Raw genomic sequence first — 18,588 nt, forward strand, 5'->3', positions numbered from 1 at the left:
CTGCCTCGCTGAATTGGAGGTAGAATTTGGTTGAATGCTCCTTACCTCTCGGGAGCAGGGCAAATGGGGAGATTACCCGTACTATACTGCACGGTTCACTTAATTTTAGTTATTGCTCGCTGGACTGTCAGCGAAACAATCGCGCTGACAGATGTCTGGGGATGTGATAGCATCCCGCAAAAAATTAGATAGAACTGTACAAGATACGAAAATTATAGAAAAATACAGACAAGGTTATCTGATGATTCCAGAAATATCGTTCAAATTAAAACTAAAGTTAAGACAAGGTCATATTGGCTTCAACGCGACAAGGGACTCGGTAACCTTTTGAATGATTATTTTAAAAAAAAATTAAGCATTTTCATCTACTTTTTATACATAGTATTAAATGGTTTTGAGAGACAAAATAATTTTAAGCTGAAAAAAAAGTTTTTACTAGTAATTTTTTTAATTTAAATTTTTGAAGAAAAATTTTACAATTAAAATGTTTTTCTTCTGCAATTTTCAATGTCTACCCCCAGTTTTTTTATTGTATTTATTAGTTCTTAATAACTTCAAGGAATAATTTTGCAATTAATGAATTAGTTTCAGAGAAAAAAATAAAAATACACTTTTATCTAAAATCTTTAAAACAAATATGATCTCAGTCACATTTTCATTTCAAATAATTTTTCCTTTCATTATTTTGCAAAACCCATCCTTGTTTCTATAAAGTATATAATTTTAAATAAGCAGTAAAAATAATAAAAAATTTAGTCCATACCTGTATATGTTTTAGGACTTTAAGTAAAAGGATTTATTGAAAAAAATGCAAAAGGTTTCTCAGTTTGCATTTGCAGTTTAAAGAATACAAACTGTCTAAATAGACATTAAATCATTTCAAGTTTCTTTAATATTTCATTACTGAATTTCAATACACACCAAACCTAGTGCTATTTATTCAGTTGGTAAATATAAATTAAATAAAATTACAAAATTTTTTTAAAACCTTATGTGGCCAGAAAAATTGCAAAAACTCATAAAACACAAGCAGAATTTGGCTTTACCTGTTTTTGTTTTGTAAAACACGTTCAAAACAATTTTAATACATTAATTAATTACAATATTGTTGCGTGCATACCGTTTTGTAATAGATTGATAATAGTTCGTAAATGATTGTCATTGCACTTAAATCCGATGATAGCTTAATTAAATTTATTTTATCAACAGAAACATTTCAAAGTTCTGGATTTTCTACAGAAATACTCGTACAAGTATTTAGAATATCACTAAGTATAATCAGTAGTTATGCTTCAATCTAATAAGAACGTTAAACACAATGGAATGCAAAACTCATCTTAAGAGAAAATTACTCAGAAATATCTCCAATCTCACGCTGAACTAACAACTGGCAACAATAACAAATTATAGAGCATAAATAATGTCATAAAAATAGTTTGGTATAATGAGATTATTACTTTGAAACCAATGTTTCTAATTGATGCCCAAGAAGAACCAATATTTCCCATTCTGCTTCTTTGCATATCTTTCAAAAAAGTAAAAAAATCACTCAATTAATTTCCTTTATCATTTTTTTAAATGCGAAAAGTTTGTTTTATAAGCTGCGAAAATGTTGGAAGTTTGTAACCGATATATTTTTAGATATGAAATTTTAAAATTAATGGGCGTCAAAAAGTCTAAAATTATGAACGATTTTCAAAAATTCTCCAAAATATTAAAAAAAATATTACACTAAAAATTTCATTTAATTTTTTTTCCTCCACAGTGTGTTATGGTGCAAACTATAATATTCTGAGATTCTTAGTTTATTTGTTAATATTTGCAAAAAATAATTTCAGCTTTAAATTTGAAAAAAATCTAATCCTCTAAAAATCAAAAGCGTGACATCACATTCACAAGCAGTGTAAGTACAAAGTTTGAGTTCTATATCTTATCAGGAAGCAGTTTAAAAATCCATGATCATCTTTTAACCATAGCAACAAGCACCAAGAGTGAACTAAATAACAGCTCATAAAATAATAATAATTAAAAAGCATATATTTTTCAGGAACCATTACGAAAGTTCAGGTACCAATTGCGAAAGTACAGATTACAAAATTAACAACATTAAACAACGTTAAAAATGTGTAAACAGTATTAGACATCTGTCAATTCAGAGACATGATTGTTCACAGAGGCTTAGGTGCAAAGGGAAGGAAGACGGTGGTCTTCTGAATGGGTCCTAAAGACGAAACTCTTTCATGTCTCCTTTTTCTCCTCCTGCTAACGGCAGCTGTGCGAAGGAGTGTTGCATGTGAACGGGGCTTTGCATTATGCTTTGGCTTTACAGTCATTCCAATTCGACATTAGTTACCGTAAAACAAGCGAGCATGGTAATGCTGACTTTCTAAAACGATTACCGACAAACTCAGAGCAACTGTCTATTCAGGATGATGTAATTATTTTTCAATTACAACAGATTAAAACTCTTTCAATCACAGACAGACATTTGGCTAAAGAAACTGAAATTGATGCAAAACTCAGTCATTTGCAACAAATACTTCAAAACAGCGATGAATTGAAAGGAAGGGAGATGGAGCAGTCTTCAAGATGGCTGTATAATGTATGGCCAATGTGTTTGTATTCCAAAACGATACCGTAAGGGTGTTTTGAAAGAGTTGCACGACGGACAGTGAGGGACTGTAAAGATGAAAACAATTGCTAGATCTTACGTATTTTGAAATGGTATAGATAAAGATATCAAAAATAAAATACTTCCAAAAACTGTTCTGAATGTGCAGAACATAAAATATATCCTCCTAAGGTAAAAGTCCATGATTGGGAGTACCTGAGCGCTCCAATGGAATGTATTCGCGTTGATTATGCAGGACTATTTTTGAGCATGTTTTTGATAATTATCAATGCTCACTCGAAATAGCTAGAAGCCTATTCAATGAAATCAAGCTCTGCTTTCAAAACAATAGAATGTTTACGGGACTTTTTTGCACGATTCAGATAACTAATATCGTTAGTGAGAGATAACGGGCTACAATTCACTTCACATGAGTTTAAGATATTTCTACACAGTAACAGAATCAAACACAAAATTACAGCACCATTTAAACCATCTAGCAATGGACAGGCTGAACAGCATGTGTTTACAGCAAAATAATCTTTAAAAACCATGTGAAATTATCCGGGAACTTTGAGAAAAAAACTCAGTACATTTCTGATGCAATACAGAAAAGCTCCAAATTTAACTACTCTACAGAGCCCTGCAATGCTAATGATGAAGAGGGAAATTTGAACAAGAATAGATTTATTGAGACCAGATCTCAAGAGGAGGGTGGAAGATAGAGTTCAAAAAGGAACCTACAAGTTTGCAGACCGAGGATTTAGAGTTGGCGATAAAGTGGCAGTAATATCACCAAGGTGACAGACAATGAAGATTCGGAACCATCCAATCCAAGGATGGGCAGCTTCATTACACTATAAATGTAGACGGTCAGAGCTATGGTGGCGACATGTCGATCAGATGCGTGATGGAGGAACCATAATTAATGATGGCTGCATACATCCACTTCCAGCTCTTGTGATTTCCAAACAGCCTTATATTATATCTATCCCTCAACAGAACCATCCAAAGATTATAGCCACCAGGTAGATGATTCTGTGTCATCTTTCGACCCCAAGGTTTTACCAGATGTTCCATCCACCAGACCTGCTGCTGATACAACCAGGTTACTAAAAAAAACAGCTGTGCCACAACTTTTGCATCGGTCCAGTAGAATTCGACGTTCCCCAGATAGACTGAATTTGTGATAAAGGGGGGAGGGATGTGGTGTATCGAGAACTAATCATAATCAAACTTACAGCTGGTGCAGTGCCAAGCATCGCAAGCGCACAAAGTGATGGTAAACCAAAACTAAGACTGGAATGCCCGTAGTTATAGTCATATGTATGTATGCGGGGATGATGTGTTTTGTATATAATAAAGTAGCACGTAATTAAATACAGTGTTTTGTGAAATAATTACCCCAAAAAGGTATACAACAGAGCAGGTAATAATACACATACATAAAAATGAAATATTAATAAATGTGTGACAAAAAAATTTCAAAAACATTTTAAATTGTAATAGTACATGTTTAATGTAATGCAAGTTTTTTGGAGAGAAGAGAATGTCTTTCCAATCATGTTACAGTTTGTGTTTTAGGGAGTTCGTTATCAGATTTATTCTGCTGAACTGTCTTTAAGCGCCTGTTTGATTTCAATTCAGGAAAATAAAACAAATAGTCCGAAAGCAAATAAGTTGGTTTTACACAGTCTATAGACACAGTAGATTTAAGGCCATTTATTTCAATTGTAAAAGTTTTGCCTGTTCTGGTAAGGACTTTCTGCGAACCCCAGCATGATTGCCATAGCAGTGGCTTTACTTGATTGCTACGTAAATATACATGTGTACAAAAGTTTAGGTTAAAACTTTCGTAATACTTATGTTGACAATGTGCAGATGTCGCTGTTGGATTTAGTTGTTGCATTCCATGCCAGGGATTAGCGATGAATTGAGTGTCACATGGAGGTATCTTATCACTAGGCAGCCTGAGAGTTGTGCCGTACACCAGCTCTGCACAAGATGTCTGCAGATTCTCCTTAATGACCATCCAAATACCAAGCAGAACAACTGGGAGTGTCTCAGTCCAGTTAGTGGTCTCGTGAGCCTTGAGAGAGGATTTTAAATGTCAATGAAATTGTACAGCAATGCCATTTGACAATGGTTGATAGGCTGTCTTTGTGATTCAATTTGAACCCAAAATGCACATAAACTCTGCAAACATTGCAGATGTCATTTGAGAACCTTGGTCTGCTGTTATGACCGATGGGAAGCCAAAGCGAGATATCTGAATTGAAAACAGCTCTGCAAACAGTTTCTATTTTCATATCAGGAATAGGTATAGCTTCAGGCCATCTGGAAAATCTATTACAGTTAAAATACACAAGCTGTCTTCTGATGGCGACAACCGACCTACAATATCCATGTAGATTTGTAAAAAAACATGCAAAGAGGTGTGCACCCAGTGTGCCTGAATATTTTCAATCTCTGGGTCACGTCTTCCGATCACATTAGGGTCACCAATGTAGAAACCAGCATTGTATCCACCCGATCCTAGTTGTCCATATCACATTAAATATTCTCACTGCACACATAATTCACAATGAAAATTAATCTTTATTTCAGGACCATATATGCGTATTATCCCTCAACAGCAGTCTCTATTCTTCCTGTGTGTACTTGTCCAAAAAACTTCTCCTTAGGTTTGCCATATTTATCGGCAGACATGTTGGTGCTCCCTCCTTATCGCTATCACCACAGCACCTCTCTTCCCTCCGAAAAGTATTTATGAGCCAATGCACTATGGCACCAAAATAGCTACGTAGTAACCTATAACATCGATGAAATGAATTTATGCGACAATTCTGGTATGCGTAATTTCCACCCTCCAAATTTGAAGGAAATGCAAAATCCCCATTCCATGAAGTTGCACTTCTTAAGCAATTATAATGAGAAAATAATATAATGAGAAATGGAATATAATGAGAAAAACATAATGAAAAATGTAATGGAAATATAATGAGAAAAACTGCAAGCAAAGTATTAGACCGTAGGTTGGAAATCGGTTTGAAAATAACCATACTTCATTTACAACAGCTATTTGCTTCAAAAGAGTATGTATCAGTGAAATTCTGAAGAAATGAAATTAACCCAAAATACAACTATGGATTGGTGCAATTAATTACCTCCAAGAAATTTGCATGTCTGCTATGGTTGGTATGTGATTCTTTGAATATTTTATTTAGCAATAACAAACCACTGTGTGCATGGAGAGAACAGCAGTGTGCAAAATGTCAAATTTGTATGTGAAGCCAAATTCTCTGACACTTTTTTCTTCAAGTGAAAATGGATTGCTGTGCACATGGGAAGAATAGCGAAGGGGGGGGGATTACACAAAGATTTCTTGCTTTTAAGTTTTACTGATTGATTGCTCTTTTATAATATTCTTAGTAAAAAACTATTTTGGGAAGAGCTGTAACATTTCCTATATTAGTTTGATGGAAAATCAGTCACAAATAAATGAGTTGCCTGCTTTTTAGGATGCAGTCCAGAAAATCAAAAAGTACCATATTTTTTTTTTAATCTCCTTCTAAAAAACTAAAACTGATGAAAAGAAAACAAACCAATAAAAAAAACTGATTTTCTTTCACCTTCTTCTTTTCACCTTTCAAAGCATGTTTGCTGATGCGAGCAGTGTGAGGTCAGGTGCTATCCTGCTGATGAAGGGCATTGGACATTCCCTGAGGGTAGCGTCACTGGTCGCAGCACTATGATTCAGCCATCACAGTGCCCTGAATACGAACTAAAGGTGACCTGGAATTGTACACAATTCCACCCCAAACCATAATGCTGCTCTGTCACGCGGTATGGTTTCAACAATTGCTGCCGGATTGGACCTGTCTCCACATAGATGCCCCACTCATATGTGGCGACTATCATTGGAGAAACAGAAGCATTACTCATCTGGGAGCATGAGACTATAGCATTCTGTTGTCCACAACACTTGAGCGTAGCACCACTGCAGATGCTGCATCTATGATGCAAGGTCAATGGCAGTCTTCTTAACGTGCAGGGCACTAGCCACCAAATAACAGAAAATGGTTCTGGTCAACATGGGAACAACCAGGGTGTTTTGAACATAATGCAGAGTGGAAGTAGTAGTTTGTGGGTGTACCACTGCTTGTCAGCGAATGCATCAGTCCACATGTGCTGACGTCACTCTGGTTGCACTAGCACCCCTCAAACTTGCCACATTTCCTTGTTCCAACCATTGTCACCACAGCTAGCTGGTGCACTGTGGCCGCATCCAGGTGTGTGTCAGGTGAGACTGCCATATGGACCAACTTGCCCTTCTCAGTCCGATCAACATGCCCCTCGTAAAATTGTCTATCTGCTGAACTGACTTTGTTGATGACAGCCTCCTATTCTCTGCTATTACGTGCATTCTTTGAGACAAGAACAAGTTTTCTATGATGATTTTCCTGGCAGAAATAACGGCATGAAAATTGAATATTCTGCAGGTTCCTTCCCTTATATCTTCTTCATTGTGCGCTGGAGAGATGCGCATTTCACATCATTCACATAATTCAGTACCCCCCGAAATTTACATCATTTTCGGGCCACTTCTTCTTGGTGTTGCATTTTCGATGTCAGGTAGTGTATATGAACCTTTTTTTAAACTTATTTAAAAAAAACTGGAGACATATTTAACATTCTAAATTGATTTAAGAGGTTAAAAGTTGCACTAATAAGCACTAATATTTTTTATATGCAGTACTTTTTTAATGCAAAATTATGAACAACAATATTAATAATGTTAATTTCACAAAAGAATATTTTTTTAATTTTCATTTCAAATCAAAATTATGAATGAGGAATTCTCTACCTCACATCACATCTATGAATACAGTGAACTCAAACTGTTACTAAATTGTAGATCTCAGATTACAAGTTTCTGCGGAAATCTGTTTCCTTAATTATATCTATTCATTTATTCATCTAACTTTACATATAACTATTATGTTTTCGAGTACTATATAAGAAGTATTATTAGAAACAATCTTTTTTTAACAGTACAGTAAAATGTTTGGAACATAGTTTATGACAAATATCATACAAAAACACTTTTCAAAAGTAAATCTGTATTTTATTTGAAACTAAAAAATACTGCTGAAGTGAGCTTCCAAAAATATGACTCCATTCCATTCTCAAAAGTTAAATCTTGGAAGAAAAAAAATCTCAGAACTTTTCATTGGAAGTATGCATTTCTTATGTAACTTAAAAATACACGTGAAAGATCAAAAACACAACTGGATGAAAAAATCAGAAAGATTCAGCACATGAAAGGCCACTTATTATCGAAAAATTCTTAAGACCTATCTTGAAATTCAATGCATGTGAAGAAATAGAAATAAAGAAAAACCTGCTACAGATGGCACTTTCTATTAGCTAAGTGGGTGTTGACAATTTAAGCACATTCAACTATTAGCAAAGTAACTAACTTTCATGAAGCACTTAAAAATCTAAATGAGAAAATACCTGAAAGAATGGATGAGGAATTAATGGCTGTGAAAACAAACTCATTAAAAAGAGGTCGAAAACTGGCTGATAATTCAGGATTCTAATTTACAAGAGCTTCCAAGGTTACATGTGTTAGAAGGTCCAAACAAATAGTAGTTCAAATTATAAGGGAAATATTCAAATATTGTCAAGAGAAGTTTTTTTGAACATTCAAAATTTTTATCATATTGCATCATCTGTAAAAGATTTTGCATTGGCCTGGAAAAGGAGCATATTGTAGATTGGAGACAAAAATGAGCTGTTTTAATCTTTTAAAAAATGCACAGTAATATACTGCATTAACAGTATGTCACTGATAGAGAAAAGTCATAATATCTTGTAAATCTTTAAAAAAACTGTAGTGAGAACTTTGCCACCGAATAACTGAGTTTTGGCTTTCAGTGCAGCAGTTTTGCATTTGTGTACTATTCAATATTAGACTGCTTTGCATCAGTTGTATGATGATACACCCAACATCCATTACAGGTTAAAATCAGCACAGTGAATTTTACAAAAATTTCCAGCCGTGCACTTCCATTACTTAAATTTGTTTCATCACAAAACATGATGCCTATGATGACCAACAAATGTTGGTCATCATAGGCTATGAATTCATTGAATTTTCTCTCCTGTTATGCTTATTTTGGACCAAGAGCATGAATCAAATTTTCAGCATCTTCACAACCATTCTGAAACAAATTTTGCCATTTGCATACTTCAGAGCTTGATATGATGTCATTAGAGAACTGTGTATTTATTCTATATAAATTTTAAATATATCTGAGCTTTTCTTTTGTTAAAAAATTTAATAATTATTAATCGTGAATTACACTATGTACTTTCTGCTCACTCATATTGGTAGCAATTATATAAATAAATCTAGGAAAAATTAAACACTGCAAAACAATTTTCTAAAATAATTAACAACATACAGTTTTCTTGTCAACACGTACAAAATCTATTTGCTGCTATTAAAAAAACTAATTTACATTTAATCCATGTATGTACAATTCCTATCTGAAAACAGCAAATTTAAATTAAATACAACTGCTGTCTTCAACAGGTGTTTATTATTTCTCAATATATTAATACTCGTTAAATAAAACAACCTCTGTGGCTTGTAAAGCCAACAAACATCTTAAACTGGGCCTTGTATATCAAGAAGTTAGTAATTACAATTATTACATATGTTTTGAGATTCTTTTCATTTGACAACATTTATTATGACTATTTTATACACTAGCAATTAAAACTGAAGGAACTTCTATAAAAAGATGCTTTATCTCAAGTCTACTAATGAAGTCCAATGAAGATAGTAAGATGGTTGCTCAAGGTCAGTGTTACCATGCAGTTCAATGGAATTAATCTTTGCTACACAGAAATGTGTGAACTATTTTTTAGACTGCACTTTAAGCACATTTGAAAAGGAATGCAAGGAAGTACTAATAATTCTTATTTCAAGGACGGTACGAGTACATAGATAAAATTTTCACATGTAAAAAGTAGAACATGTCCTAGAGAAGGTATTAGACAGATTGTGGGAAATTAAAGCAACTGAGAAAATATAAATAGGCCAAATACTGACACAGGTCTTCAAAAACCTAAAAGCAGCCCAAAACATCAAATCAAGAATCTGGGAGCAGTTTAAAGACACTAACAATATATGTAGAATGTGTCATAAAAAACACTTTGGACCACTATTTGGCAACTACTGCTAAAGAAATGAACAACTGATGTCAGCCCAGATTGAAAGGCAGCTCACAGCAACTAAAGGAACTCAAGTATTTAGATATATTGCGAGTGACAACATCACAGTATATATACAACATATGTAGAACATGCCACAAAAGACACTTGGGACAACTGTTACAAAGGAACAGATAACTGATATTAGCCCAAATTGCAAGCAGCTCACAGCAACTAAAGGAAATCAAATATTTAGATATACTGTGAGCGACAAGCTGCATAAAAGAAGGCTGTACGCAAGGAAACATGTTTGTATCCTACAGTTATGGACTGTGAAATACAGTTGTGTAGGAATCATGGTAATAAGTCATGCAGCCAAGTTCTCCTTATTGACGAGTAACCTTCTGTTTCGAAAAATATTCCAGAATGCATTATGATTTGCAACACAAAGCAATGAGCCTAAAAATATCTACAAGACTTGGTACAAAGGTGGCAGAACTATAATTAAAGACAGAACATCATTTGGAATGGCTACATTGAACCTACACACTTTCACTAGTAGAGTTATGAAAGTTGAAATATTTAAAGTTCTTTATCTTTATATGAAACTATTTAGGGGTACAATTGATAACTTCCTCCTAATGGAAAATAATGTTCATTTCCCATCGTACAACTCTAGTGACCAAAAACTTGAATGCAAAGAAATCCAGAGGTTGGTCAATAATACAGGTTAGCAAATGCCTCATATTCTCTGGATTTAAATCTGATACAACAAGACTGGGATGTACTCGGATGCCAAATCACATCACTGTACGTCTCATGTAGCACTTACCACACGCTTAAAGGCACGGTTGATCTTTACATTATGGTAACTTGGCGTTTTTTTGGCGACCAACTCTCCTACAGCAACCTTCTATTTTTTTTTTTTCCTGCCGCCATTTTGTCTTCACGAAGTAAAGACATGTTTCTTTTCTTTTTATCTACTGAACACTTCTTCCAACAATCTACGAGCCGAATTACACTTATGCTAGAAATTTTATCTAACAAAACTGCTTAATCATGACAAATATTCACTGCAAAATTGGGAAAAAGTGCACAATACCATACTCCTTACGCGTTTTTCAAAATAACACATACACATAAACCATGTACACGCCGACTTATTTTTACTTAAAAAAACATCCCAGAATTGCACAAAAATGGCATTGCGCACACTCTTCACTATATCCATGTACACTGCTTTTTTCTCATAAATTAGAAAAATTTCACGAAAATACATGACAATTTTCTCAATCTTTAAACCCGGTAAAAAGAACATATGTGAAATTACCTGATCGCGAAAAAGTATTTACCCTTTCCAAATATGAACATTTCCACATATAAAATAAATAAAATATCCAAAAACTTTTACCTCTAAATCATCTAATTACATTATACACATCACCAACGAATTCATACCGCAAGCATTACAAATACTTAGTATCAAATATTTAAATTATTTCCATGCACGTTTACTTCAACTTAAACGTGTACCAAATTCCTACAAACATAAAATTCACAAAATAACTATCATTTAATTAAAATATCACTAAACCATGTACACGTCGACTTATTTTTACTTAAAAAAACATCCCAGAATTGCACAAAAATGGCATTGCGCACACTCTTCACTATATCCATGTACACTGCTTTTTTCTCATAAATTAGAAAAATTTCACGAAAATACATGACAATTTTCTCAATCTTTAAACCCGGTAAAAAGAACATATATGAAATTACCTGATCGCGAAAAAGTAATGAACATTTCCACATATAAAATAAATAAAATATCCAAAAACTTTAAATCATCTATTACATTATACACATCACCAACGAATTCATACCGCAACCATTACAAATACTTATTGTCAGATATTTAAATGGTTGATCTTTACATTACGGTAACTTGGCGATTTTTTTGCGAAAATTTGGCGACCAACCCCCCTACAGCAACCCTCTATATTTTTTTTCCCCGCCGCCATTTTGTCTTCACGAAGTAAAGACATGTTTCTTTTCTTCTTATCTACTGAACACTTCTTCCAACAATCTACTAGCCGAATTACACTTATGCTAGAAATTTTATCAAACAAAACTGCTTAATCATGACAAATATTCACTGCAAAATTCGGAAAAAGTGCACAATACCATACACCTTACGCGTTTTTCAAAATAACACATACACATAAACCATGTACACGCCGACTTATTTTTACTTAAAAAAACATCCCAGAATTGCACAAAAATGGCATTGCGCACACTCTTCACTATATCCATGTACACTGCTTTTATCTCATAAATTAAAAAAATTTCACGAAAATACATGACAATTTTCTCAATCTTTAAACCCGGTAAAAAGAACATATATGAAATTACATGATCCCGAAAAAGTATTTACCCTTTACAAATATGAACATTTCCACATATAAAATAAATAAAATATCCAAAAACTTTTACCTCTAAATCATCTATTACATTATACACGTCACCAACGAATTCCTACATGAAGCATTACAAATATTTATTATCAAATATTTAAATTATTTCCATGCACATTTATTTCAACTTAAACATACACCAAATTCCTACAAGTATAAAATTCACAAAATAACTATCATTTCATTAAAATATAATTAAATTCAAAAACACCACTTAAAATATACATGAGCACATACATTCAATTAATAAAAATTACCTTACTATCCTAATTACTTTAAACTAAATCATTGCTAATAACAATTTTCTCAATAATACCAAATTCCTTTCCACCTTACATTTCCAACAATGCATAAAAATAATTAAAAATACTAACTTACCTAATCTCCTTCAGAATCTTCATTACGTGGCGGATACACTTTTCTTCATTCTCTTTCAGAATCTTTAAAATCATACTTATCTTTCAAAGCAAGATACCAGGTAAAATAAATAACATAATAAAACATGTTTATTTCTCTCTCACACAACCTTAAAAAACATTTCTTACTATCCTTTTCAATACCACTAAATACCCATTTCGAATTCACTTTACTTACGGCCATGGGATCCAAAAATTCACAAACACTATTTCACACAACACAGAATAAAGCCAAATACAAAATTTCCAGATTTTTTCCCGATTTCCCCCCTTTTCCGATTAAAGAACCGTAATTCATCCATTAATATCACATGACATATCCCATGATCTCTCATTTCCCCCACACAAAATAATGCGTAATCGGAACTGAGTATTGCTCACATTATTACCAAAGTGCCAGGTAGTAACCTTTATCGCCTCCAAACTACCAGTTACCATATTGTAAAGATCAACCAAAGGCACTATTCATCTTGAATACATTTTGTTACCAGAAAACTCTTGGGCACTCTAATTCACAGCATGAAAAATTAATGTAAAGTTTTCATTACAGTTAGAAGTGACAACATACCTTGTGTTAATGGAGTTTTTGGTATCGCTGGGTTACATGCCCAACATTGATGAGAATCACAGGGCTATGTGCTATGTCGCCAAAATAAGCAATCCAGAATTTTATGAAAATTTACTTATCTGGCAAGTAACTAATGGTTGCCCCAACATGTACCATCTAGCTTAACAGTGGTGGTAATGCAAGCCGTTTTGAAATTTAAAGGTTTGTGGCTTCTGCTTGTTGCTATTTAAGTGTGGAGTTTCTTTTCCTTGCAAATCATAATGCTATTATAAAGTCTGCTTGCTAATGAAAAAGGAACTGTTGCACTTTATCAGAAATATGCAATTTTACCATAGTTCATTGTGAGAGTACGAAGGCACTCTCATGAAGTTAATTTGTGCAATTCTCTGATGTTTTTCACATTAAAACAAACTAATTGATGATCTGCATGTGGATAGCAGAGACGATTTGCTCATCAGTGCTAAGAATTCTGCAACTCTCCAACTGTGCATACGAGCAGAAGACTTGACAAAAGAAAGTGTTTTATTATAGGTGTTTGTTGCATTTTTAATTTAGTTAATTTGTTGCTGTTTTATAAAATATTCATGCTACTACCATTCTCTAAAATGGCTACTGTTTTTCCATGTGTTAGACACTGAGATATTGCCAAAAAATTAGTTGCCAACGACTGGTGACTTTGCAGAAAGGTTGGACAGATCATCCGTGGGTACCAAATTTTCTTTTTCCTTACTGTATCCTTTGTAATATAATTGGAAAAAAATCTGACTGGTAACTTAGGCATCTGGAGTTTGAACCCTACTGATAGCATTGGTGATTTTATCAAGTTTCCCACTCTGAAATAAACCTAACAGACTCTACAAGTGACAACCGTGCGAAAACATGGTAAATGACAATTTATCACAATCTCCCCGCCTCCCTAATCACCCTTTAAATATGGCAGAATGTAAGGAATTTTCTCATTCTTTACCATGTATTTTTATGATGTAATGGAAACACTTCTGGCTGGCAATTAGGAGGTCCTGAATTTGAATTTTGTCAAGAACATTGCTGGGTTTATTTTACTTCTTGCTCCAAAATAAATGTAACATACTCTACAACCCTTAATTTTTTTCTACATATCTCTAAAAAATTATAACACAAACTTTAAACACTTAACTTCATATCGTAGTTTCAATGCTCTTATGTAATTTATTTTTTGAAAAAATCTGCAATTCTGCATTTTGAAAATATATTAAGCATGAAAGAATAAAGATCTTATAAAAGTTCCATGTTTCTAGTTGATTTTTTTTTTTTTTTTTTTTTTTTTTTTTTTTTCAAATTTCATATGTGCTTATAATTGTTCTTTAAATTTTTCCCACCAATGTATTGATCTCATTGGAAAATATCATGAATGTACCATATTCAATTTAGTTTCAGCTGTAGGTTTTTTACTTTGATTTAAAAAATAATCATTTATATTACTTCAGCTCTTACTGTTGCCTGGAATTCTCTTAGAATTTAAAATATATTAAATGGCATTAGAATTTTGCCTGTATATTCAATTAATCTTCAGTAAGTAAAATTTCCGCCTCCATCCCTTTTCAGGCTGCATAATAGGTAATAAATAAGCCCTCTCTCTGATTCTGAAGGATCTAATGTTATGAAATCATATTAAAATAAAACACACTGAGATATTTACAGCCTTTATAATAAATTCAAAATTTAATCTTATGCTTTTTGGTGATGATTAATAACCATCAAAACAAATATAAGTATTAATAATACAGGAATCAAAAGAAAAAAAATTAAACTTATTATATTATACATATATAAAAATGGGTAACTTTTTTATATTCATTAGTAGAAATAACATAATCTTGAAGTTCGATATCCTAATGAATATAATTATACAGATTAATATAAAAGAGATTATATACCTATTTTACTTCTATTTTTAATCATATATCATTGTAAACACATAAATTTAAGTTAAATTTAAAATGCTAGACATCAACCATATTAATTATCTAGAACAATTACCACTTGAAACGGCTAAGACTTTTGAAAATGCTAGAACATTCAGCAAATGCAGAATGATAAGATGTTTGAGATAGGTTCTTTCGTAAATAAAATGTATTAAGTTCCATGCCCATTCCGTCAAAGACGACCTAGCAGCAGACATCAGGGAAAAGCACAAATAAAAAACTATTACATTGAATTCGCTTTAAAGCTTTTGCAACATGGACGACGCTTTAAATTTATAGATACATTTTGATTTGGAGTCTATTTCATATCGTTAATTCAAATATGAAATTTGTATATTTGTTCCTAACATGCACCATCAATGCTGCCATATTGTAAACAAGAGGACTTATATAGTTGCCAAACGCTGAAGGTACAAAGCGGGAAAATACAGGTGCTCTATCAATATCGAGTTCATTGAGTAAAAAGACTTTGAAAACAACAGCTATTAAAATAAAATAATAAACCTATTTGACTATTGGGCTAGAGTGATTAATATGCGTTACAGGCATCTATCATCTTTAAATATTATGTAGATGAAATCAGTTATATTTAATTAGACAAAGTAAATTATCCCTTGAAGTCTACACGCTTTTGCCTTTGCTCTGACAATGATTGGATTCCTTGGCAATAATCAGATTGGTGAAGGATTGGTAGCCAGGTCAGAGGAATACGGCAGTTGAATAAGGATTCCACAATATTATTTTCAGATATTCTGCGTAGATTTTTGTATGAGGTATCAGTGAATACTGTCATATAACATGGGCAGTGGAGTAGCGAGCATAACTGGCGCCCGGGGCAAAATACCTTTTTGCCTCCCCTCCGAAAAAAACACGGTGATATGATGAAAAATCTTGTTTGGAGATCATTTGGCGCTCCTGTGCGAGCGGTGTCCGGGTCATCATACGCCCCTTTGCCCCCCCCCTCGCTAGGTTGATGCTATTCGCACCAGTGGTGCGATTAGCCGCTTGAGTTATTCACACCAACATTAACGACGCATCCGCATTGATTTGTCGGATCTATCATTTGAACCCAATCGAAAAGAACGGATTCTAAGTACGCGAACTGCCTAAGTGTAGTGAATCTCTTTTTTTTTAAAGGCGGGTTACTACCTTGGCGTAGTTTATCATTTTTAAAGCGTTGGAGGCTTTTAAAAGTTTAGAATGGAAAATGGGTTCCATTTCTTCTAAATTTTAAAAGAAGCAACACATTTCCTTTTATTAAAGTATATATAAAAAAGGGCAGATTTTTATGTTCACAATGTTTATCGTTTTCCTGAATGGTTGGAATAGTTTAAACGACTGATTTTTTTTTGGTGGGGGGGACAAAATCTTGTTTACATTTTTGGTACTTTTTAGAATACATTTAGCTTCAAAGATGTGTTTTGCCCAATCAAGACTTTAATTCATTCCTCTTTGAAAATTGTCTGAGAAAAGATAATAAAAAATAGACAGAGGATTTCTGTGTAGAAAATTAAGACATAAAATAAGTTGAAAGCTATTAAATTAAATTGAAACAAATAATAGGAAGTAATTTAAAAGACAGAAATAATTTAATGTAAGAGATTTAGATTTAAATATTTGCACACATAAATTATTTATCAGATTTTATAAGGTTTTATTTCATAATAACTTTGATTTTTAAATATATAAACATATATGGATACTGAAAAAGGGATGAATATATAAGAATATTGTAATGTTCAGTAAGTTTTCTTATTTAATAATAAATTCTGACAGCCCTATGCTATAAGAATAGGGTCTAAGTTTGCACAAAAATTCCTCAGTTAAATAAAATAATTTAAGCAATTTCTGTAGCCATTTTGTAAAGATATTAAAGATTTTTTAACTAATTACACGTCCTCGCTTACAATTAGAACCATCATTAAATCCCTATTTTATCTAATCATTTCCTGAACATTATCATGTATATAGATTGACCTCGTCTTTGTAACTGATAATTATTACTTGCAAATTATTCTCTTGCTGGTGAACTATTAACAACTCTTTCTATTGCTGAGTTAGGGTTATAAATCTTCGGTCTCGCTACCGCCTGCCTTAGAGAAATCGGCGTAAAATGCTGGTACATGAGCTGATTGTGCACATGCGTGAACGTAAGTGGTAGCTATTACCACCGTCGGTGCGATTACATACTGTGCTCTCGCTACGCCACTGGACATGAGGTCAGCATGCCTGCTGGTCGTTGCTGGATGCCTACGAATAAAGTGATAACACATTTTATGCAATTCAGCAAATCGGCTCTACTAGAACGATCTGAGATCTGCTCGATATTTTCTCGCCAGAGGGGATTACGACTTCCGATAAACCAACATACAAGCAGAAATACTTTTGTGGATGTAGCGACCTTTCAAAGAACACCTTTGTCTTTTAAAATAGTCTAATCACTTTTCTGAACATTTATGTTTTGCAAACATCTACTTATGATCAGATGGGATAATACAATGTAAAATTCAAGTAGACGATCTTCATACATAAATATAGTAACAATAATAGATCTTGCATTATGCAGTAAAGCCTGATTCCAGCCAGCAAGTTGATGACAAGGTAAAAAAGACAATGGCAACTATCCTAACTGTTATTTTTGCATTCAAAATATGCACTGAAGTTTCAAATCTGAGCATCAAAAAGACCATAAGCGTTTTTTAAGGCTACTTCTCATATTATGCAGTTAAAATTACCGAAATAAGTAAAAGATATTCTGCATTAATAATTTAATAAATTCTGAATGAGAAAAGTTAAACTGTTCGTAACATATCTTCTCCTTTTTATTATTAATATCTCTGATCTGAATCAGATCAGATCAATAAGTTCATTCGCCTCCACGACGTCCAACACCAAATTAGGTCTCTGCATCAGATCTTCACGCACCAAAGCAACACAACTAAGCAGATGTTGCGCAGTACCTTCATGCTTTTTATACTTGGTACAAGTTGGGAATGTTTCCACACCATAGGAAAACTACAGGGTCCTTAAATAAAGTCAACTGAGCCAGAGGCGTTTGGTCCTTCCTGTCACCCTTGAACCAACAGCAGTACCAGAACCTACATTACGATACCATAAATTGTAAGGATCTTAAGTTTTACTAACGTTTATTTTTATTTTAAATCTTTACTATCACTTCTTATTTTCTACTTCCGGCCAGAATTAAAAGCTTTAACTTATTTACGCAAATTTGTCTGGCGAACGCCAAGTACTTAAGTTGTGGCTTTTTGCCAAGCGAGAGAGAGGAAGGAGTTAGTCGAAGCAGGCCGCTTACCTTAGCAATTTTACT

General features: G+C 33.3%; 1 protein-coding gene across 1 annotated transcript in view; it reads right to left on the reverse strand.

Moving 5' to 3' along the window:
• Positions 1-15,647, reverse strand: part of LOC118203714 (uncharacterized) — a 41,484-nt gene extending 25,837 nt beyond the window's left edge. The window contains exon 1 of the mRNA XM_085819170.1: positions 15,316-15,647. Within this exon, the coding sequence (XP_085675296.1) occupies positions 15,316-15,457 (142 nt within the window). The 5' untranslated portion in view covers positions 15,458-15,647. The remainder of the gene's footprint in view (positions 1-15,315) is intronic.
• Between the last annotated feature and the right edge of the window lie 2,941 nt (positions 15,648-18,588).

This window comes from Stegodyphus dumicola, chromosome 6 (assembly GCF_044657685.1).
Source record: "Stegodyphus dumicola isolate Sdum_Otavi_A_Nest chromosome 6, ASM4465768v1".
Classification (NCBI taxonomy): Eukaryota; Metazoa; Arthropoda; class Arachnida; order Araneae; family Eresidae; genus Stegodyphus; species Stegodyphus dumicola.